At 40.7% G+C, this 25,263-nt stretch overlaps 1 protein-coding gene across 6 annotated transcripts in view; it reads left to right on the top strand.

Annotated features, from left to right (window-relative positions):
* LOC130871170 (contactin-4) overlaps nucleotides 1-25,263 on the top strand; it is a 1,056,779-nt gene that overhangs the window by 1,009,034 nt on the left and 22,482 nt on the right. For 4 of the 6 annotated variants that reach the window (XM_057764481.1, XM_057764473.1, XM_057764489.1 and 1 more), the window contains 2 exons: nucleotides 17,651-17,826; nucleotides 23,114-23,234. In XM_057764481.1, the coding sequence (XP_057620464.1) occupies nucleotides 17,651-17,826; nucleotides 23,114-23,234 (297 nt within the window). The remainder of the gene's footprint in view (nucleotides 1-17,650; nucleotides 17,827-23,113; nucleotides 23,235-25,263) is intronic. The other 2 variants (XM_057764498.1, XM_057764514.1) reach the window with 1 other exon arrangement.

Here is a 25,263-nt window from a genome sequence, read left to right as displayed (position 1 = left end):
ATTCACGTAGAATTACAGATGAGCCCCCAAACCAAACTAGCAAGAGTGGACCTGAGGACTGGGATATGTAGGTGTAGTCTAGAGTCTGTTCTGCAGGCAGCTTTAGAAATCAATCTTACCATGCCAAATAAAGGAACACCAGCTAATAATGGCCACTAAGGAATGAATACCCTCCATCTTAAGCTTCGTGAGCTCCTCAGTGACCTCTTCTCAAATCTGTAAGCAAACACAGACATGTGCTTTAAAATGGGAGAATCATCACCTCTTTCCCCGAATCCTTAAACTCAAGAAACCGAAAACATGAGGAAAATTGCTGACAGGAGCAGGCTAAACAGAACTAAGGAATGTGTTCTCATTCTGCGAGGTTACAGCACCATCTACTGTCTGTGATATTAATCCTTCCTTTCCAGGGAACCTGTATGTGCATGGGCATGAGTGTTCAAGCGCTACTTTGTTTGTAGGCAAGGGGAAAGCTTTGTCTTAAAATGCATTGTCATTGCCTCCAGAAATGTGTGTCATTTCTTTCGGAGTCTTGATAAATACTCCCCTATTTTGTATCAGTAGATGCAGTAAATGTCCCTGAAATGCAAGACTGTATTTCTTTAATCAGCAAAGATCTTATTGTGCCATATTTTTGCATTGTTTATGGTGTGATTCATGCTATCTTATTGACACTAATGCGATTCTTTTGGGACCCTTTTGTTCAATGACTCATATGGGAGAATTACTCATGTGTAAGAAGTGAGAACAACAGGCCTTTAATTCCTCCTTCTTAAATAGAAAAAAACATCTACTCATTACTCGAAGCAAATGTGTATGAACCTTTTTAAAAATCTTCCATTACAATCAAAGGTACATCATGCAGAGGTCTAATTATACTTTAACTTAAATATGCCCTTTATTTAATTTGTCATTGAGAAGGCTCTTTTTGAATGTCCCTTTAGACTGTCATTTCTTTAAACCATAAAGAAAGCTTCAAAAAGAAAACGTTAAACCGAGATGATAAATTTAGCCAATTCTCCACTCCTACCCCTGATTACTTACTTGCTAGTCTGCTTTAAGAGTATTCTTATTCATGGCCCTATTGCAGCCAGGGTCTGGGTTGATGATATCTGTTACTCTTGACTCCTGATACCACCAAAGGTCATGCAAATACTCGAGGTCTGAGGCCAGATGAAGACCTGCAGATGGGGCCAAAGAAATCTGAGTGACCTGCACTGTTACCGGAAGCCATGGTGATGTCCAGATCAGGCTGAAGCTAAGGGGCATGTCTCAGCGGTAGCCCTACTCCAGCCAGAGTCTTAGTGGCTGTCTATGGCTCTTGATACCATTGAAGAATATGCCAGGAGTCTGGGATGCCACCTGGGACCAAGGTGACATCCAAGCCTGGGCCGTGTTTGTACCCAAGGACTATATCATGCCAATCTGAGTGGCCTGTGATTCCACCTTGGGCCATAGTGACATCTGTTTCCTGAAACCATGGTCCTACCACAGTTGGGATCTGTGATGTCTGTAGCCCATGGGTGCCACTAAAAGCCACATAAATGCCTGGGGTCTGGGCTGCCACCTATGGCCATTTGGTGTCCAAGGGCCATGCTGCCACTGAGGCTGCTGAGGGCTATGTCTAGGTTTATGGCCCTACAACAGTGCAGGGTCTGAGTTGCCGTCTGTGGCTTCTGATACCATTGAAGGCAACACAGATGCCAGGGGTCTGGGCTGCCACCTGTGGCCATGTTGGTGTCTGAAGACCTTGCTGCCACAGGGACCACACCAATCTGAATGGCCTTTGCAGTCACATAGGGCTGGTCCAGGGCTGATGACATGTGCCACATCTGGGTTTGTGGCCTAACAACAGCTAGGATCTGTACTGATGCCCAAGGCCTGTGTTACCACAGGGGGTCATAGGAACCATGCATGTTGAAATCTGAAGGACATGCTGAGCCAGACTCGCCCCAGGATAGCTAGCACTGCCCCTGCTGTACACTGTAGCAGGAGAACTAGCACGGCCACCTTGCCATGGCAAAGTTGATCACAGCACTCACCACAGGTAGAGGAGAGCTGACCCCAATGGCATGGGCCTAGGAGAGCTGACTTTGTTCCTCGCCTGAGGTGGTGGACTCAATGACCCAGACCTACCAGTTCAGCTACTACCCAGACCCACATCCGAAGTCTTGGCTTGGCCCATCCTAACAGCTGCCCCATCTATGACCTGTGTAGTAAGCAAAGAGAGCTTATGGAATGATCTCTTTCTATAGCAGGATCTCCATGACTGGAGGCAACAACAGAATATCCGAGAGGAGTTTTGGGGAGGGTCCAGCGATGATGGTGTGCCAGAATTCTTGTAACAAATATTTTTGTGGGTGGGGATGATTGGACAAAAGGGGTATACTGCATGACACATCACAGGTCCCAAGGCCACTAAGATGAATGAAGAGGTGTTGGAAAGATGGAGGAATAAGGTGGGTTTTTTCTTTGTTTGTTTTGTTCTGTTTTTATTTAATTTGGGGAGTATAGTGCAGGGGTGAAGGGTGGATATGCAGGGACTTGGATGTGAGCAGGATTGGCTGCATAATGTGAAATTTCCAAAGAATCCATCAAGAATTATTTTTAAAATAAAAAAAACAGTATTCTAATTGATCATAGAAACCTGGACACCTTTAGAAAACTCTTTGCATTTAGAAAGGCATCCCTGCTGAGAGACACCATGACTTCAACATGGTGAAATTCCAAAACAAGGGCATTTGCTTTCCCTGGTGGCACGCAAAAATAAGACCAATAACAACAAGGGGGTGGACTATGACTAACTTTCAGACAAGTTATAACTTGTTCTTAAAAACAAACAACTTGATATCAGTAGTTGAACCAAGACTTGAGAGGCAACCAAGGAGGTTGAGGTGTCATTAAGAACGATTCTTGTAACAAAGTAGGGTACTACATACACTCTCTGCTACACATAAGAACCAGGAAAGATCTCCAACCATGATCATCACAAGAGTGTTTGCTGAGCAATATATTTGCCACCCTCCATTAGCTTGTGACATTTCCGTTTGTGTCAGCCACTCTTATTAAACAGCTCTATTTGGTATTTGTTTTCTCTACTACTCGATAACGGACCGTAAGTACTCTGCTCAGAGGTGATTCGTAAAAGGCTCTCTAGTTTCTCCTCAGTCTGACTGGGTGTTTTTCTTGATGTCATTTATCACATTGCTCAAAGAACCAAGGCAAAATTAAACACCTGGACTCAGAAAAGGGCTCATGCATCGCTGTCCTCTTTACAGGGTTTAGGGGATCTGTATGTTGTGGGAGCTGTGGGCTGTGTCCCGCCGCCCAGCTCCCACACAGCTAGCTTTATCCGAAATAACTACATGGAAACTGTATTCTTTTAAACACTGCCTAGTCCATTAGTTCCAGCCTCTTATTGGCTAATTCTCACATCTCGATTAACCCATTTATAATAATCTGTGTAACACTACAAGGTGGTAGCTTACCGGTAAGATCCTAACCTGCATCTGTGTCTGGTGGGAGAATCATGGCGACTGCCTCACTCGACTTCTTTCTCCCAGCATTCTGTTCTGTTTACTCCGCCTACCTAATTTTCTGTCCTATTAAAGGGCCAAGGTGTGGGCTGGAGAGATGGCTCAGTGGTTAAGAGCATTGCCTGCTCTTCCAAAGGTCCTGAGTTCAATTCCCAGCAACCACATGGTGGCTCACAACCATCTGTAAAGAAGTCTGGCGCCCTCTTCTGGCCTTCAGGCATACACACAGACAGAATATGGTATACATAATAAATAAATCTTAAAAAAATAAAGGGCCAAGGTGCTAGGAGCCGATTCGAGTGGCCGCCATTACAAGATGGCGCTTGGCCCCAGCCTCGCTCGGCGGACAGCTCCATATTAGGCAATGCAATGGAACCGTGCCTCTCGCATGTGCAGTGACGATGATGTGCTTAGGGCCAATCCCGTGGCCAGGAGCATCGGCAGGTGCGCATCGGCCAAACCAGGCATGGCTCGTTCCCTTACCCCCTATATAAGCAGCCGCCGTTTGGCGCTCGGGGCCCCTCGCTTCCACTCTCCCTTCAACCAAGAGGCTCCAATAAAGCGTGATTTGGGAAGAATCCTCGTCTGGTGGTCGTCTTTTCCTGCTGGTCAGAGAGTTCGCCACAACAAGGCAGTCTCTTTATTTAACCAATGAAATTAACACAAAATGGAAGACTCTCCCCCATCATCTGTAGAACAGTGTTGTGCCCTACAATGCCTGGCATACAAAGGAAGGAAGTTCTGATAAGTCAGTGTTCCCTTTAGTGATGATTTTGGGCAGCCTCTCTCTGTGTGTTCTTAATATGGCCACCTTATTTTTGCCCTTCTTCTGGTTTCCCAGGAATGAAGCCACTGTTGGAGACAGGTAGAGCTGAGAAAGCATCATTCAAAGGGAGCTTTTAATTGACAACTGTGTGTTGAATGAGGGTGATTTAGATTTGCAGGCTGGCCCTGCTTGGGTAAAACAGGGGGACTGCTACCAAAGAGGCAAGTGACCCTATGTTCTTTTTGGGAGGTACCCATTCCATTCAGGATTACATTTCAGAAATTCTTTATTTCCTTTTCTTTCTTCTGTTTTGATCATGTCCCTATTTGCCACAGGTTGGGGGAAGGCATGGAATTTGAAACTGTAATTAGTAATAATAAATTATGCAATAATAAACAAATATGTCATAGTAAAACAATGTGAAAAGGAAAGCGTGCATGGATTTCTCAAGGATCCCACCACTGCTATCCTATGTTCCTATTCAACTCCCCAGCAGAATGGATTTTTTTTAAGTAACTCTAGAATAAAAGTACAAATTGTGTGTAATGTAAAACTTTAGTTTTTAGATGGTGTCTGCTCTCCACTTAGAGTTATCTTTTAAATTGTAGTGTCTGGTGGCACATTTTTTTATTCTATTTTATTTTTTCTTCTCATGTGAATGTGTTTGTGTTGTGTAATGTATGTGTACACTTATGCATGTTCTCATGTGCATCAATATACATGTTTGTGCAAGCACACATGTGCATGTGTGTGGAGGTTTGAAGCTGATATTTGGAATTTCTTTCTGTTGTTCTTCACCTTGCTGTCTAACACAGGGTCTCTCAGTTGAACCCAGAGTCTGTTGATATTGCAAGACTAGTTAGCTAATTTGCTTCAAGGATCCTTGTCTCTGCCTGTGTGTTGAAATTAGTGTGGCTGTCCCCTGACCCCCAACATTATGTGAGTGCTGGGGATCCAACTGCCAGTCTTCATGCTCATGGGGCAAGCACTTTAGCAGTTGAGCCATCTCTCTAACTGCTGGTCATGTGTTCTGAATATTTATATGTTAAATAAAATTCAAACTAAGCAACCTTCCCTTCTTTTCCTTTCCTAGCACAAATAAAAATCAAAGTTACTGACTATGATGGATGATAAGATGGGTTGAAGAACTCTACAGACAGATGGGTCTGTGGGCCCAGAATCTAGAACATGAAATGGTCGAGGATAGGTACAGCATGATGTAGAGTAGGTAGTCAGCAAGGTTGGGGGATTAATAATAAGCACAAAAAGAAACTCATGACAATAAGCAAACATTTGCAAAATAAGATATAGTTAAAGCTACAAATGTCTATGATGTGTGTGCACTTACGTGTGTGTGTGTGTGTGTGTGTGTGTAAGAAGACATCAATAACAATGAGCACATTGAGTGTCCCTATCTGGGTTTCTCAAAAACATACTCAACTAAAACATACCAGGGTTCTTGAAGAAGTGACTGATTCTAGAAGAGATGGAGAAAGGGGAAAATGTAAGATAAGCCTAGGGCAGAGGAGATGGCTCATTGGGAAAGCACTTTCTGTCAAAAGATAAGGACATGATGTCAATCCCTAGCACAGATATGTGAGAGAAATTCTGGGTATGGTTACATGCATATGTGCCTTAACACAGAACAGTCTCTCCCTTTCCCTCCTCTTCTCCATCTTTCTGCTTTCTGTGTCTGCATCTCTATCACACCCACACCCATACATGCACACACTATTCACACAAGAGAGGTCTAGAACATCTTTTTGGACCATAATGTAAGGAAATGCTGAGTGATAAAATGCCAACAAGACAGAGACCCCAGGTTCAAATGACCCCCATTGGCCAAAAATGGGGAATTTTTAATCATCAAATTGGTAACAGTGGTATCTTATCAACTGTTGGGTAAAATAAGAAGTCGTAAGTTGTCGATATCTTTAGGTAAATGGACACACCACAAAGACAAGAGCGTTTTCCCCTAGAGTAGAATGTCATTTGGTATATGTACACACGAACTGCGGCCACAAAGGATCATTTGACAACCATCATAGAAGTAGTTGAAACAGGCAGGAATTTGTGTGTAAACTCGGAAAACCGTCCTACACACTGCCCACCAGTCACAAGGGGAGAAAAGCCAGGGAAAGACCATTGTGCCGTGAGTGTTGATGGAAGGAGGACATTAGCAAATACAAGATGCAACAGACCTTATCCAGCCTGCCCGGACATCAGTGTCACTTGTACCCATTTCTGATGGTTCTTGTATCCATTTGAATACCTCTCCAAATGGAGATGCATGATGTCCTCAGGAACCCCATTTTCCTGTTAGAGAGATCCAATGATTAGAAAGTCCTTCTAAGCAGGAGTAAAACCGTCCTGTTTCTCTTTCCTTTCTACTGCAGGGAAAATGCAAAACAAGCAATAACCTTCATGGGTCTGGAAGCTCCTATCCCACTTCTCTTGATGTGTCTTTCTTGTACTGAATATTCTCAGTGACTTTTGCTGTTTAAATGTACTTGACTCTTCAGCAGCATGTGTGTACTAATCTGTCAGGGACTCCAAAAGACACTAGTGGCAAGCTGTGCCCCGACTAATGCAAAATACAGCCGGATTATTACCTCCTTAAATTGGAATAGCACGGGCAATGAGTGCAGCGTAAGACTGCATTAGCTTTCTTTGGCAGTTACATGGATTCCTCACATAGTGAAATACTCATCTTGTCTTTGGGCATTGCCAATCTGGTAGAATATCCTGAGGTTGCTAATTTTTATTTTTTATTGATTTTTATTTAGCTCTCCATTTTTCTCTGCTCCCCTCCTTGCCTCTCCCCTCCCCTTCAACCCTCTCCCAAGGTCCCCAGGCTCCTAATTTACTCAGGAGTTTTTGTTTTTTCTACTACCCACATAGATTAGATCTATGTATATCTCTCTTAGCATCCTCATTGTGGTCTAGGTTCTCTGTGATTGTGATTTGTGGGCTGGTTTTCTTTGCTTTGTGTTTAAAAAACACGTATAAGTGAGTACAAGTGATAATTGTCTTTCTGGGTCTGGGTTACCTCACTCAAAATCATGTTTTCTAGCTTCACCCATTTGCCTGCAAAATTCAAGATGTCATTATTTTTTCTGCTGTGTAGTACTCCATTGTGTAAATGTACCACATTTTCCTTGTCTATTCTTCTATTGAGGGGCATTTTTTTATTTTTTTTATTTATTTTATTTTTTGGATTTTTGAGACAGGGTTTCTCCGTAGCTTTTTGATTCCTGTCCTGGAACTAGCTCTTGTAGACCAGGCTGGCCTCAAACTCATAGAGATCCACCTGCCTCTGCCTCCCAAGTGCTGTGATTAAAGGCGTGCACCACCACCGCCCGGCGATTGAGGGGCATTTAGGTTGTTACCAGGTTCTGGCTATGACAAGCAATGCTGCTATAAACATAGGTGAGCACATGTCTTTGTGGCACGATTGAGCATCCTTTGGATATACATCCAAAAGTGCTATTACTGGGTCTTGAGAAAGGTTGTTTCCTAATTTTCTGAGAAATTGCCGTACTGACATACAAAGGGGCTATACCAGCTTGCATTCCTACCAGCAATGCAGAAGTGTTCCCCTTACCCCACAACTTCTCCAGCATAAATTGTCATCAGTGTTTTTTATCTTGGCTGTTCTTACAGGTGTAAGATGAAATCTCAGAGTTATTTTGATTTGCATTTCTCTGATGACTAAGAATGTTGAATGTTTTCTTAAGTGTCTTTCAGCCATTTTAGATTTCTCTGTTGAGAGTTCTTTGTTTAGGTCTGTACTCCATTTTTTTATTATATTATTTGTTCTTTTGATGACAAATTTCTTGAGTTCTTTATTTTGGAGATCAGACCTCTGTCTGATGTGGGGTTAGTGAAGATCTTTTTAAAAGTACAGCTTTTTGCTATTATCCCTGTTAAATTTCATCCTAGATTTAAAAAAGAAAAAAAGAAAAGAATGCATGGCCCAGTTTAAGTCACTAAAAATCTTGATTTTCATCTAATATTTAGGACATCCTTTTTTCATATATATCTTACAAAGAATTGATAAATTAATTTATCCAACATTGATTCTATTTTTACTGAAAAATAGGGGCCAACTACAAAGTGTTGAAGATTGCTGGCAAGCATGTGACCTCTAGGATTATTGTCATCATCTATCAGCAGCCTTTTCTGTGACATTTAACTATTATTAAAAGTAGTTCTCTGTCCATGTTCCCTTACATCATTAAATGTAAACTATTAGTTCTTTGGCATCTTCCATGACTTTGAAGAGTCCCATATTTTTAGCTCCTTCCTGAAAAAGAAATAATAATTTTAAAAATAGAAGAGATATCCTACCAAAAGACATTATCACAACCATCACAAGAAATTTGCTACAGATGATTCAAGATGAGTTAACATTTGCACACATACATACACTTCCTTATATAAGCACAAAATGAGTGTCCTTAGCACTGTGATTGAAATGAGAAGAACTTGCTGTGAGACAATGATCTTGTATTGGTTTAACAAAAGACTGATTGGAGGCAGGATGACCAGAACAGGAGAATTCTGGGAAGAGAAAAGGCTCAGTCTGCAGTTGTCACCCAGACCCAGAGGACGCAGGATGAGAATGCCTCACTGATAAAATTACCAAGCCATGTGGCTAACACAGACAAGAATTATGGGTTAATGTAAGGTATAAGAGTTAATAAGAAGCTTGAGCTAATAGACCAACCTGTTTATAATTAATGTAGGCCTCGGTGTGTTTCTTTGGGACTAAAAGACTATGGGATAGGGCAGGACAGACCTCTGTCAACAAGAAATTATAAAATGAAATGGAAGATGTGACATGCAGAAAACAACATCAAAACTAGAATCACTGGGCTTAGGGAGATGGTTCAGTGGGTAAACTGTTTGACATACAAACATGAGGACCTAAATTCAAATCCCCAAACACACATAAAGCTGCACTGTGGTGTGTTTATAATTCCAGAACTTCTGCCGTTTGATAGGATGTGAGGATAGAAGGCACCCCAGAGGCTCACAGGACAGGAGGCAGGTGTACACAGACTAATAACAAAGACACCTGCCTCAAACAAGGTAGAAAGCAAAGATTGACACCCAAAAATGTCTTTTTTTACCTCTACGTGTGTACTAGGTATGTGCACACCTATGCTCACCCACAAGTACATAAATATTTTCTTAAATGGGATTATCCCATGGGCCCAAAGTACTTTTTAAATAGTGTATATTCAGTGAAAAATGATCAATTTTATTACAACTTTTTATATGTGTGTATCATTGGTAATATTCAATCCACATTACCCGCTCATGTCCTTCCCTGCCTTCTTTGTGTTTCTTTTCCTTTCCACAACATATCATGTATACATATCATATATATTTATTCACACACACACACATTGAGACATGGTTTCTCTATAGTCTTGGATGTCTTGTAACTCATTATGTAGACAAAAATGGCCTTGAACTCACAGAGATCTGGCTGCCTCTGCCTCCTAAGTACTGAGATTAAAGGAGTATAGCACCATGCTCAGCTTTTTGTATATCATTATTACTATTATTAAACCTATAATTCCATACCCAAGAGAAAACATGTGGATACCTGTCTTTATGAGGCTAGCTTATGCAACTTAACAAGATGGTTCCATCCATTTTCCTTCAAATAGTGTAATTTTATTCTGTTTTTATGACCAATCAAAACTTCATACCACATTTTCTTTATTCTTTACCCATTCATCTGATAATGGACATCTAGGTTGATTTCATAACCTCACTTTTGTGGGGAGTGCTTATTTCATAAGCAAAGTTGTGTAGGTATAGGACCAAAACCACTTGTTTCTACAGATAATTCGAATTCAGAATGTCTTTTCCAGCATCACCAAATCAGCATATAAAATGGCTTGGATATGTATTATCATGTTCACATCCATTTGTTAATCTGATTGTCTAAGTGTCTAATGATTAACTGTTCCCTGTGCTTGTTAAGCTGGAACAAAGCACTTGGTTTATTTAGAAAACACTACAGGGAATAAAATAGTTTCTGTAAACTCTTAATAGCTTCAACAGTTAGTAAATAAATGTCAGTCAGCATCAGTGTTCTAGAGTCCTGGATCGGTCACTCTCCATGTTGAAAACAGGAAACAACTACAGGTGCTGTTGGTCCTACTTACTATTGTCACATAACTGCATCCAGATTCAAACAGCGTCTTAAGCTCTAATTACCTCTGATAACTCTGTACGTGGAAGAACAGTGAGAGTGAGCTGTCAAAACAAAAGTCATAAATGCAGGTCCTTCGTGATCTTGATGGATTAAAACCAAAGGAAGGGAGACAGTTTGTTTTGGCAAGAAGCCATCTGTTTATTTGTGTACAGCAGTTGTATTCAAATTTAAGGAAATTAATCAAAAGCATCAGAATTCCTAACACAGTAAATAAGAGTTGCTTAAAAAGTAAACACTGATAAAAATCCAAGGACCTCATGAGGTTTTCAAACTCCTTAGTTTAATCTTCTCCAGTCCCTGGGAGACCTCTCTGCCGTGTGGACATGCATGACTTACTTCGCATTGATCGTTGCTACTACAGAGTTCAGAGCATGAACTGGCAACAAGCACCAAACTGATGAATTAGCTGTTGTCAGTACTACAACTGGGCAAGCAGGATCCTGTATGTAAGAAACCCAGCTGATCACTGGTTAACAGGCATTAGAGTTTCATTAGTAAAAATCTGTCCCAGATCCCTGAATGTGTTGGGAATGTGACTAGGTGCTCCAGCATATGCAAAGTCATAAGGTCAATTTTCAACACAAAAGAAGTTATGCAAAGACAAAACACACACACATACACACGCAATTTTAAATGCATGTAGACTTTGGGATTTGTGCAGACTCCTTGGTGATAACCCAAATGTCAGGTTTTAACTACCTGGATGGTTGACTCTACTCTCCTATGTTTGATATGTAGACTTCTCACTAGAGGCAGCATTTTAGGGTTCACTGCCAGTTACCTCTTTTTACAGCACTCTTTGTGTCCTGTGGCAGAAACTCTTAGAATCCCTTTCTTCACTTAACCATCTTCAGTAATCTACACATAATAAGGAGTGCAAATTGCTGTCTTTTGCCCTTAGCCTTGCAACCTGAAAGATTTGTGCATGGATCTCATGCTCTCAGCTATATGAAGGCAGGCAGAATAGTACACACACAGCTCCTTAACCACTATTGGGCACCAGTCCTCTTGTCTATTAGACAGATAATAATGGTATTTATTATGAATAAATGAGATTAAACTATGCATAGTGCTAAACAGTGCTAAGGGTCTTGGGATTGATTGTCATTATTCCATCAGCCTCCTTCATCCATGTACGATGTCCTTGAAACACTTTGTAAACACACACCTTTGTGTGTACCAGTATATTGTACAAGGTTTGCACAGGTTTAAACCAGAGATAGTCCTAGCAGAGAGAGGAGAGTAGACATGGGTTCCCACCCCAAACCAAGAAGTTATTTGCAAATAATATTCACTGGCAAGGGGAAAATCAGTTTTCTCCAATGAATTGTGTCAATAACACTCCATGGGACAGGTCCCATGCCCAGGAATAGTTGGCAAACAAAAACAAACTTAATGGTTTGTTGTGTTTCAGATGTGCGTTTTGTTTTGTTTGGACAGTTTTTATCTTGTTTGTTCTTTGTTTTAATTTTGGTTTTGGTCCTTTTTGGGTTTTTTGTTTGATAGATTTTTATTTTTTTACTTTGAAAGAAAGAGAGAAAGAACATAAATCTGTTGGGTAGAGAATGGGAAAGTCTCAGGAGAAGTTGGGGAAGTAGAAAACACAAACAAAATGTGTAAAATTTTATAAATAAAAAAAATGTCTGTTACAATAAAACTCATTCTATACCCCACAAATATGTACAGATATTGTCAATTAGAAGGAGAGTAAAACCAAAGTTAACCCCCTCATGAAATATGATTTCAAAATTCCTACCAGAGATTTTTTAAATTTAATTAGCTTATTTATTTTGTGCCCTGACCCCAGTTTCCCCCCCCCCCGCTCCCCTTCTCCTCCTATTCTTCCTCAAAAACCCTTCCCTCCTCCCCTCAATCCACTCCTCCTCTGTTTCTGTTCAAAAACAGACTGGCCACCCATAGGTATCAACAACACATGACATATCAAGTTGCAATAAGACTAAACACCTCCCCTGTATTAAGGCTAGGTAAGGCAACTCAGTATGATGAATAGGTTAACAAAAGCCAACCAACGCATTCGGTCAAATCCTGCTTCCTTTATTAGGAGTCCCATAAGTAGACCAAGCTACACAACTGTCATCTATATGTAGAGAATCAGTCCCATGCAGGCTCCCTGGTTGCTGGTTCAGACTCTGAGTTCCTATGAGCCAGGTTAGTTGATTCTGTGCATTTTCTTGTGATGTCCTTGACTCCTCTGGCTCCTGCAACCCTTCCTCCCTCTCTTCAGCAGTATTCCCTGAGGTTGGTCTAACCTTTGGCTATGGGTCTCTACATCTGTTTCCACTAGTTACTGGATGAGGGCTCTATGATGACAATGGAGTAGTCACCAATCTGATAATAGGAGAAGGCCAGCTCCAGCTATGTATCCACTATTGTTAGGAGTCTTAGCTGGGGTCGTCCTTGTGGATTCATGGGAGTTTCGTTTGTACCAGGTTTCTACCTGATCCCAAAATGCCCTCCCTTCCAGTCATCTCTTTCAGTACTTTCCTCTCCACTCCTGACCTGATCCCTCACATTCCCATGCCTACTGGCCCCCACCCAGGAGATCCCTTCTATGTCCCCTTCCCAAGGAGGTCCATGTGTCCCCCTTGACCCTCCTTGTTGCCTATCCTGTGAGTCTGTGGATTGTCACATGGTTATCCTTTAAATATTTATCTATCTATCTATCTATCTATCTATCTATTTATTTATTATGTATACAATATTCAGTCTGTGTGTGTGCCTGAAGGCCAGACGAGGGCACCAGACCTCATTACAGATGGTTGTGAGCCACCATGTGGTTGCTGGGAATTGAACTCAGGACCTTTGGAAGAGCAGGCAATGCTCTTAACCGCTGAGCTATCTCTCCAGCTCCATGGTTATCCTTTAATTAATGCCCAATATCCACTTATGGGTAAGTATATATCATGTTTGTCTTTCTGGGTCTGGGTTACCTCACTCAGGATGACGTTTTTTCTAGTTCCAGCCATTTTCCTTCAAATTTCCTGATGTCATTGTTTTTAACAGCTGAGTAATACTCCATTGTGTCAATGTGCCACATTTTTTTTTTATCCAAATGATAAAAATATCCAAATGCGGGCATCTAAATTGTTTCCAGGTTCTGGCTACTACAAATAAAGTTGCTATGAACATAATTGAGCAAGTGTCCTTGTGGTATGAATGGGCACCCTATGTCCCCAGTAGTGGTATAGCTGGGTATTGAGGTAGATTGAGTCCCAATTTTCTGAAATGCCATATAGATTTCCAAAGTGGCTGTACAAGTTTACACTCCCACAAGCAATGGAGGAGTGTTCCACTTGCTCCACGTCCTCTCCATCATAAACTATCGTTTGTGGGTTTGATCTTAGCCATTCTGGCAGCTGTTCTTTGCCTTACAGAAGCTTTTCAGTTTTATGAGGCCCCATTTATTATTGTCAATCAGAGTGTTTATGCTATTGGTGTTCTATTCAGGAAGTTGTCTCCTATGCCAATGTGTTCAAGGCTATTTTCTACTTTCTTTTCTATAAGAGTTAATGTAACTGGATTTATTTTTGAGGTCTTTCATCGTCTTGGACTTGAGTTTAGTGCAGGGTGATAGGTATGGATCCATTTGCAGTCTTCTACATGTCGACATTCAGTTATGCCAGCACTATTTGTTGAAGATGCTTTCTTTTTTGTCATTGTATATTTTTTCCTACCAGAGTGATTTTAACCCAAGCAGTTCTTTTAATAAATGTTTATATATCTCATAAACTGAAACATACTGCTACAAATATGAAAGATACTTAATTTTTGTTCTCTCTGTTGTTGATTATGGTGGTAGATTTGATTTAATCTTGCTTGCAAATTATTCATTTTGGTTTACTTTATGGACATTTGATGAGTGTGACTGAATACAGATTTCATTCAGGAGGCATGTACCTGGGCACTATGTTGAATCCATATTGCTTATTATCATTGTACTACCTGACATTATTTATGAAACCCTGTGGTATTGTAAAGAACCACGTGTGGGTTGGAAGTTGACAAATCTCTGCTAAGCAAGCCTGTTACAACCCTGAATCATAACTGATAGAAACTCAGAGACAGAAATTGGGATTTGACCTAAAGATCAGAAAAGCAAAGCAGCCAATCACTGGCTTTTACCTCAACCTCAGCTGGAAAATGGTGATCCTGCCTCCGGGAAATCTCAGAATGAGACTGTGACTGCGAGCTCTCTCTTCCTGACTTATATTCCTCTCCAGGGCTGGGATTAAAGGCATGCACCGCCCAATTTCTGTAGCAACCAATGTGGCTACTGAGATTAAATGTGTATGTTACCAGTCCTGGTCTGTAAGGCTAACAAGTGGGGCTGTTTTACTCTCTGATCCTCAGGCAAGCTTTATTTATTAAAATACAAATGAAATGCCACTACACAACCCAATTAAAACAAAAATGTAAAGGGTAACATTGAAAACTAATATTCTTTTAAAAGTATTTGTTTCAATTATGTATGTGTGTTTGCATGCATGTGGGAAGAGTCAGTAGATACCCCTGGAGCTAGAGTGGCAGATGGTTGTCACCTGCCTAACAAGGATGCTCAGAACAATCTGATCCTCTGGAAGAATACATGGTCTTAAACACTAAGCCATCACTCCAGACCCAAAAGTAATATTCTTTATTTTGAAGAAACAATATACAGATTTTACCTTCCTCATGATATTCATTACCTTTATGATTATATTTGTAATAAAATTCCTTAAGATGACTACTAGTTTCAAAGTAGAAAGCTATCCATTGATATATTATGCAAATTATAAAATAGCTTCATGAAGATACAAGCAAATGCATATTAAGTTGGGGTGCTTTATCTGCATCAGATGTAAGAAATAAATCAATGGAAAAGAATAAAGGAATAGCCTCAATTCTACCTCGGAATAATCTTAGAACTTCTTTGGTTTGTGAGGTTGGCACCCCAAACCCTGAGGCTCACTATGAAAGGGGGCAGAAAAACATTGTGCAGAGTCTGAGAATCAGCTTTTTGTTGTGGAGGAGGGAGGACCTATTGAAGCCAGGCCCAGAAACTGCTTTTTCTTCTCTTTCTTTCTTTTTTTTTTTCCTTAATAAACTTCAGGGTGTAACTTAAAGACAAATTGCCTATTTTTTTTTTCTGACCTGGTTCCAGAGTTTGTGATGGATGTTAGCTCTTTTCTGAATTCCATGGACAACAGGTTTCTTGAAGCCCTGGGTCTGATTTAAGGCCCTAGTTTTGGAGGAGGGGTGTTTCCTTTGTCATGCTTACGATGATGAAAAACAAAACAACTGAAAAATCATGAGCCTGAAGATGGAGGGAAATTTTACCTAAATGGAAATAAGTCTCACTACTTCTCAGCCTTCTGCTGACATCAAGAGATAGCAGAAGTTTTATGTGGACATGATTTGATTTTACTTTGTATGGCAATTGCTTGCTTTATTTTATTGCCCTGACTCTGAATATTCCTCTCAATTTGCTATACTAAAACACTAATTACTTTTACAATGACAACAACAACAACAAAAAACCCAAAAAATGAAAAGTAGTTTCTGCAGTACACTGAGCTCCCAAGGTCCAAATGAGGAACAGAAGAAGGGAGAACATGAGCAAGGAAGTCAGGACAGCGAGGGGTGCACCCACCCACTGAGACAGAGGGGCTGATCTATTGGGAGCTAATCAAGGCCAACTGGACTGGGATTGAAAATGCATGGGATAAAACCAGTCTCTCTGAACATGGCGGACAATGAGGGCTGATGAGAAGCCAAGAACAATGGCATTGGGTTTTGATCCTACTGCATGTACTGGTTGTGTGGGAGCCTAGCCTGTTTGGATGCTCACCTTCCTAGACCTGGATGGAGGGGGGAGGACCTTGGACTTCCCACAGGGCAGGGAACCCTGATTGCTCTTTGGATTGGAGAAGGAAGGGGAGAAGAGAGGGGGGAGGGGGAGAGGAGAGAAGAGTGGGGGAGGGGGAGATGAGTGGGGAGAGGGGGAGGGAAATGGGAGGCAGGGAGGAGGCAGAAATTTTTTTTCAATAAAATATATATATATATATAATGAAAAGTAGAACACATTTCAAATTACATGGATTTTCCTGATTGCTTGTGAGTAGACATGACTGCTCCATGGTACCGTTAAGAGGAAGGTTTTTTATTGTAGATACGAGAGAGAATACAGAACAGAGAGAGAGTAGTAAATTAAATGAGGCCAGCAGACTGGACCTGGCCATGAGAGAACCAGGATTGTGTGAGAGAGGAAGACAAAGAGCTTGTGAACAAAAGAGAAGGGACATCAGAAATACCAGGGTTATAAAGAGAAAGGGTAGCTTGTGGGAGGAAGCCCATGAACTGTGGAAGTTTAGGGTAGGGCAGGAGGTGAGAAGGGCTAGGATGTTGGCATTGACTATGAAATGTGTAGCAGGCACTTGTGATACTGAGGGAGGCTGCAGGTCAGCATGCACTTTGGTATGCTAATAGGTACCTTACACAGCCATTTGTCCCTTCTGCCGGTCATAAGGGAAATGTTTCCTTTGTTTGGCAGGAACTGGATTCTCCAGTTCCTGAGGAATGCTGGCATTTGTCTAACCTCCAGAATGGAGTTCCCTTTAGACATGACAGTACATAGGTACGAACAGAGATATAGCTTTTAGTGAGCCCAGAGAGATGTGCAAATCTTTTAAAAACAGCATCTTTCAGAGTAGCTGCCAGCCAGTGGGCCCTTGTGTGCTTGTCTCCAGAGATTTCACCGCATGGCTCCTGGGCTGAATTCTATATATGCATAGTGAGAAGCTTCATCTTTTTATATTGAAAATAGCCCTGTATCTGAATCTGGGCTCTCAGGTGACTGAAGCCAGTTGATGTCAACTTAAGAAGGATGAGATCTCCAAACCAACTGCCTCCCTTTTGCTCCAGGTTCCACAATGTCTACACTACGTTTCCACATACACCAGATCACTGCTGTTGCTGATTGTTTTGTGTGAGGGCGAAGGGGAGTTTGGATGTTCCGGAGATTGAAATTAAGGCGTTACATATATATGCAAGAAGAACACTTTACTACTAAGCTACATCCATGGCCCTTGTTTTTTTTTTTTTTTCAAATTACAGACCCAACAAAAGTGATGGTTCCCCCTTCCAGCATGGATGTCACTGTTGGAGAAAGCATTGTTCTTCCATGCCAGGTGACACATGATCACTCCCTGGACATTGTGTTTACTTGGTCATTTAATGGACACTTGATAGACTTCGACAAAGATGGAGACCACTTTGAAAGAGTCGGAGGGGTAAGTACCAATGCCATGCTATCTATAAGAAACAGCACACCACAAGTTCTGTAAACTGACCCAAACAGTTTTGTTTGCATTAACTTGGAAATAAATGGAAAGCTGTTGTTGAAGCATCTTATTTCCCAGAGCTGTGGGCTACTTCCTTCTCATTTCTGCATCACTTACACAGTCACTGATGTCATCCGTAGCATGCATAACAAGCCTGATGTCAGATTAGCTGTTCACTGCCATATGTGGAGAAGGAAACTGAGGTTCATAGGTATTATATGGAGTGCCTTTTCCTCTACAACTGCTAAATGATATGACTCAGTTTTGAACCTCCCAGCCCAAACTCTACTCTCATATTATACAATATGCCACCAAATAAATTATCTTAAATATAATTTCATTATATGCCTACAGGTTGCTATTGGAGTCCTCTGGGCTCTTATGGGAGAGTCATCATCATAAAGTTGGCTTCAATTTTTGAAATGCCTTACACTTCAGTACACTATACATTATCATTGAATATGTGCCAAGAGAAGGTTAGATCTAGAAACAATTGTCTCTGTCACAGACTTTTTCAACAATTATTTCTCTGCATTATCACAGCTCTACATGTTCATTGGTAATGAATACTCCCTCTGAACAGCACCGTCTGGGAAGGCCTAATCAGAAAGCACCAGAGTATAAAACTGGGGCTATGATTTGAAAAGCCCTTCCCTCCCTCAACTGCTGTAGAAATGGGAATTACTGATTTGCCCATCTCAGCTCATGTGTATCTCGTTAGGTGGAGTATAAATGCCCTGAAGCAAACAACTTCTTTCATGGGATTATTGGGATATATTTTCCACCTAACTGTTGTAATAATTCTATCCATTACATGCATGCTTAGTTTGTTAGAGTTTGAGTTGCAGAACACTAAAAGGGATTTGAGTGACTATTCTCTCAATTCTCCCAAGGATGATATCACTTTGGATACACAGGAGAGAAGTTAATTCATTACACCAGTGGATGCCTCTGTTTGTTAGGAATTCTCTCTTGGAATATTGGTTGAATATGGCTGGATAACATTTCCATGATTAACCCTTCTGGACCTCTTTCATGTAGCCCAGCTTAGTGAGAGAGAATTTACTTCACTGAACCATTAGTGAATTAAACCATTGATATCCAATGCTTTAAAGGCTAAAAATGTGCTTAGCCCCATGCCTACAACAAAAAGAAATACTTTTAAAACTCTAATGGCTGTATACTCTGAAAGAAGGATAATATTAATTGTAGTAACAGGGCTGTATATGATGAGAAATCCCTTCTTCAACTATTGAATAGTTGTTTTCCACATTAAAACCAACTTTATAGGCTAAGTTGATATGAAAAGTATGATTTTGGAGAATTTCATGAGCTAATTAGAAAGGATTGATGGTTGATGACTTAGAAAGATCCCTGGCTATTACGTGCCATTTCATCTGAGACGCAGAGGGAGATGTCTTAATGGAACAAAGAACCAAGGGATACTTCGCATCCACAGAAGTGCGCTCATTCAGCTGTCTTTAGTGGCACACACCTGTAATCCCACCATTCAGAAACCAGAAGCAAAAGCAGCTGAGTTTGAGGCAGCCTTTCACTGGGAGGTGTAGGCCATCTGATTTCAGTAGAAAGACCTTGTCTCAAAAAACAATCAAAAATTAAAAACCAAAATAATTGTTTTCATTTGCTTTTCATAGGGAAAATGCCACTCTTCTATGCAATTAGTACTGTCACCAGGATCAGCTATCCACTGCTACTACAAACATAGAGGAGGAAGTAGGCTAGCCACTAGTGTCAGCCATGTTGATGATGTCAGGATTTCACAGCTGAGCTAAGCATGTGCCATTCTGAGCTCAGACCCATTTGAGTTTGCGCTTCCCAAGCTAACCAAAGAAGTAATGGCGGATAGGCTCAGCCTATTTGGTATTTTGGAAAGCTCTTGTTTTGTTGTTCTCTCATGTCCCCCAGTGCTCTCTCAGAAAAAGAGCTGAGGCCACGGTTGGAGTAGGGATCAGATACACTGCTACTCTTTTGTTCCATTTGGCAGGAACATAAACATAGACCACAGTAACAGTTGGATCTGGATATTTCTACAGGACAGAACAGCCTCGCTCTGTGAGACTCCTCCTTCATTTCTTGCTTTAAGGCTTTCCTCAGTTTGATTTCAAAGCTATAAATCTCACAAAAATTTAAGAATAGCTAAGACACACTCTCAGTCACAACCACAAAATTGTGAAAACAGGTTGCTATGTGCCAAAGTAAGTTTCTTTGACACTCATCCCCTAGTGAATAGAATGAATCACTGAGACAAGGTGAATATTTCCTTAATGCCAATATATCTTCCACCTTAAAATCAACATTGCTCCTACCTTAAAATCAATATGGCTTCCATTTTAAAGTAAATATGTCATTCACCTTAAAACCAATATGATTTCCCACCTCTCTATACATTTCCATCATAAGGATTAATTTTTATTTACATCTCTATTTAAAGTCCCAATATGTGAACTATTTTAGGTTCACAATGCTGATTCCTATTACTTGCAAAGGACCTAACCATTTATCAGTCACCTTATTAGCTCCTCAATTCTCACAGGATCCCTATGAAATAGATTAGTAATTATTTTCCCATTGTTTTAGACTGAGGACTGATCAGTAGACGGTGGAATCGGATGAGAACACAGTGTTATAAGTGAAAGAATGTTCAGACAAAATGTCTCAGCTCTTCTTGAGGTGGACTTAAGGTCTTTGGCATGATTGTATCACAAAGAAAATTGATCACGGCCATCAGTAAAACAGGTTTAAATTTATTCCATGCTTCACAGTCTGTGAAGGGGTTTCTCCCAGGCCTTCATTCTCATCTGATTCTCACCACACAGCACGGCAGGAAAGGCATCCTTCTCTGAAAGGCCAATAAACCGAGAGGCAGACAGATTAAGAGATTTAGATGAAGTCACACAGCAGGAATGGCCCCCAAACAATTAGGTCCCCAGACTGCATCTCCTCCTCCAGACATACTCCTGCCTTTCTTCTCCTAATCCTACTTGCAACAATTGGTGCTCCTGATTTTGTCCTCTCCCTCAGTAAATGTGAGTGTGACCCTGTTTTACTGAAACAAAAGAAGATATTGAGGACTTGTGGCTTGCTTGCTTTTTGGGTATTTTTTTTCAGCGGTGGGGGGGTGGGTATTGTTATTGCTGTAGTTTGAGACAGTGTTTCTCTGTGTAGCCTTGGCTGCTCTGGAATCCACTCTGTAGCCCAGGCTGCCCTTAAACTCACAGATATTTATCTGCCTGCCTCTGCCTCCTGAGTCTTGGGATTAAAGGTGTTTGCCTCCACCGCCTTTCTAACATGTTGCTTTCAAATAGGGATAAATTCTTCCCTGGAGGGAAGTATATAATTACTATCACTAACAAGGGATGGGTCTGGGAGGTGGCTCAGTGATAAATGCTAGTCTGCTGAGCACAGAACCTAAATTCACTCCCCCCAGAACTCATATTAGGCAGATCTCTGTGAGTTCGAGGCCAGCCTGGTCTACAAGAGCTAGTTCCAGGACAGGCTCCAAAGCTACAGAGAAACCCTGCCTTGAAAAACAAAAACAAAAACAAACAAACAAAAAGGCGTGGTAGACTATGCTTGTTTTTTCAATGCCGAGGAGACAGAGATAGGCAGATTTCTTGAGCTGTGTTTGCTGGCCAGTCTCATCTACTTGGCAAGTTTTAGGCCAATAAGAGACATTGTATCAAACGCCAATGTAGATAGTACCTGAGAAATGATACCTGAGGTTTTATTCTTCTCTCCATGCACCCACCATATACATTCACACAAACATGTATACATATGTGTACATATGTATGTTCATACACAGGAAACAACAAGGATTGGAACTGTCTTTTGCTACCTATGTAGCTTATAGAAAGTTGTCTAGCCTCTTTACCTCAGAGTTTTCTCATCTGTAAATAAATTAGCAAGAGTGCCTGCTTCATAGAACATGTAGGAACCTGTAGTAGGGAGGCTGTGTGTTCGTTCCAGCTGCCCAGACCTGAAATACTCACTTAGAAACTATATTATTTAAATAACTGTTTGACCAATCACTTAAGCTAGTTAGCTTTTAGATCTAGTATTAACCCATTTCCATTATTTTACATTTTACAATTAGGCTTGTGACCTACCGGCAAGGTTCCTGCTGGAGGTTTGTATCTTTTTCCTCTGACAGCTCCATGGCATCTCGCTACTCCGCCTACTTTCTCCCAGAATTCAGTTTAGTTTTCCCCACCTAGCTCTGTTCTGCCCTACTATAGGCCCAAAGAAGTTTCTTTATTAATCAGTGGTAATCACAGCATGCAGAGGGGAATCCCACACCAGGAACCGAGTCTGTTAATACAACTAAAGCACTTGGAAAACTCAGGATGTATACAAAGTCTTTCCATGTGTTATTCATTATCAGTGCTCTTTGGAAGAATAGCAGCAACTTCAAAGTCTGTGTCAACTTCCTGTTTTGTAGTTTGGATTCTGAAAGAACAGAACATTTCTAGTTTAACCCACAAAGTGGTCACTGCTTTTTTCTCCAAGCTTCTCAATATCCAGGGAATAAAACCAAGCTCCAAGGTAGAGCAGTCTAGTGGAGAGATCACTTTGTATTTATGAAAAGTCGTTTTCTGGTGGGCAGTGTGGAAACGGTTGTGGGGCACACAGGCATCTATACTAGGATGTAATTAGTCCCATTCATCTGCTAATCAAACATGCATTTGGCATTTAGAAAACAAATTAGCACTATTCCACACTAGATGATTCAAGATTTCCTTAGAGAGTTTGGCCTTCATAATCCTTTAATTCAAACCTGAGAGCAATCAAAATGCTGGCTGCAAGACAGGGTTCTGCAGAAAAATGCAGACGCCTCTGAACGTAGATTTGCCTCCCCTTTCCAAATATAGAATCTCAATGTCTCAGAATGCAAACACCAGCAATAGACTTAGAGCATTCTGAAGGGAACCCACAAGGCTCAATCAAAAACCATGTTGTGTAACTTTGAGTGATGCCAGCAGGAATAGGAGACTGATCCAGACACCTGAGCTCCTGTGGAAGATAAGCTCTCTGAAAACATTGGTGCTCTTATCTCTCAGGCTGGCTCACATAGTTTTAATAGCCATGGCTTGCATCACTAATGTTTTCATCAGCCTGTGTAAAATAAATCCATTAGTCATAGTGTCCTTCATGTGATAATGATATTTAGGGCTCATTAAAAAGTAATTGTAGCCACTTTCCTCTACTTTATCAGCAGGATTCAGCTGGTGATTTGATGATCCGAAACATCCAACTGAAGCATGCTGGGAAATATGTCTGCATGGTCCAAACAAGTGTGGACAAACTCTCTGCCACTGCCGACCTGATTGTAAGAGGTATTGGACTTTTATTTTTGTTTCTATATTGCTTGCTTTTTGCCCTTTCAATATCCCTATGATATAAACTCTACCACAGCAACATAAAGCCTCAATGCTTTTGAATTATGTTAAAAAAAGAGGCATAAGCTAATCATTTTGCACAGTGGTTAACAGTCTATAGTTTTTCAAACATGTATGTTTTCATAAAAGATGGTTAATGAATGAATAACCAGAAAGTGCACTGAGTAGGTTCAGCTTTCCTACTGAAAAGAACTCCTATTGACTGTCCCAGTTATGACTACTGAGTTGACAGGATGCTCTAGAATAACTTTAGATTAACCAAATAATTAGTTAAAAAAGTGATCCAACTAACTCTTCTGTGTTTCCCCTGGACTGAACCACATTAATGTTTTATGTTAGTGGGATAGCAGGGGATTAAGTAAACTCATTTTTTCCCAAATTATTAAGGCTGTGTTTACTACTTTGGAGGCCACAGGATCTGGGAGAATGGAGCCAATACATGAGGCAGACTAAAATCTCATGCAATACCCAATTTTATTCACAGCATCAGACAATAAATACTCTAAGGGTTAAGGAAGGTCACCTAAGTAAAGGTTTCATGAGTTCTAGCTATATACAATCATAAGGACATGCCACATGCAGCATAAACATGTTTTTCTATAGAGACAAGTAAACATTCAATTGAATAACCCTATCAAGAAATAATGAGTAATCTGAAATAAACTGACTTCTATCTAACAAACCTGTAAGGAACAGGAAAACACATTCTAAGAACAATTCTGTGATTTGAAGAAGCTAAGGTCACAAGATTCCTGTTTTCTCACAAGAACTGATAATTGTCACACAACCCCATTCCTGGACCGTGTTCTGACAAGGCTGCCATGATTTTAAAATATGGCTTGATGAGGAAACACTTGCCTGGACTATAGTAAATAGGAAAACACTCCATAGAGAATATGGACCTTAATGAGATTCTTAGTACTACTGACAGGAACTACATTAAATATTTCAGCCATGGTTATCTTGAATGAGTCCACCAGCTAAAGAAAATTCTAGGCTTCAAATCAACTTACAAAAGAAATTTAGGATTTCTAAGATTTTTCATTTTGAAAGAGCGATGGTTGCACAGCTTAGGCTGGCTTCAAACTCACGACTTTCTTGCCTCAGCTGTTCAAGTGCTGGAATCTCAGATGTGCACCACACACTGAAACAACAGGAAAAAGAAAATTTTATTTTGGGCTGATGGGTGTTTTATCTATGCACCATATGTGTGCAATACACATGGAGGCCAGAAGAGGGTGGTAGATCCCCGGGGTTTGGAGCAACAGAGAGCTAGCTGTAGGCCACAATATGGATTCTGGGAATTGAACACTGGTCCTGCAGAAGAGCAACTGGTGTTCTTAACCACTGAGTCATCTTTAGCCCATCAAAATGGAAAATAAAATGAAAATTTAAAGTTTTGGGAACCTAACAGGGGCTTTTTAAAGTTGGAAACTGGCAATCAAGGTGAAGACAATACTCCATGGTGCAACCTTTGCTCAGAGTACACACCCAACTCTGCCAAATAAAGAAGCAAGCAAATAAAAGGCAATCAATCCAGAGCATCAAAATAATCTGATGCCTCCGAACTCATTAATCAGAATTCCTAAATGTTGGGAATGTAAATTTTGGACAGACACCTGAACCTAAAATACAAATCCTGGATCAGAATTGGAGTCAGGGTGAACCTGAGGACACAGGGAATGAGGTCTTCTGAGAATCAATAAGTATCGCTGTGTGCCCCTGGCAGGTGTGAGGGGAAAATGCATAGGAATTAGCAACTTAATTGTCAAGAAAGGTTAAAGAAAAACTGCATTCCCATTATGACTGCTCTAGTTATATGCTAATTATCCAAAAAGAACTCGAGACATGCTGTAGATAGAGGTTAAATTTAAAAAATTAAAAAATTATATTCTCAACTTAGGTAGATCTGCCCATAGAGTCACTTATAGAAATGTGTTTATTTCCATTTTAAAAACACACCAGA

This window comes from Chionomys nivalis, chromosome 1, assembly GCF_950005125.1.
Source record: "Chionomys nivalis chromosome 1, mChiNiv1.1, whole genome shotgun sequence".
In the NCBI taxonomy this organism is placed as follows: domain Eukaryota; kingdom Metazoa; phylum Chordata; class Mammalia; order Rodentia; family Cricetidae; genus Chionomys; species Chionomys nivalis.
The sequence above is the reverse complement of the archived record's forward strand: the minus strand, read 5'-3'. Positions and strand labels throughout refer to the sequence as shown.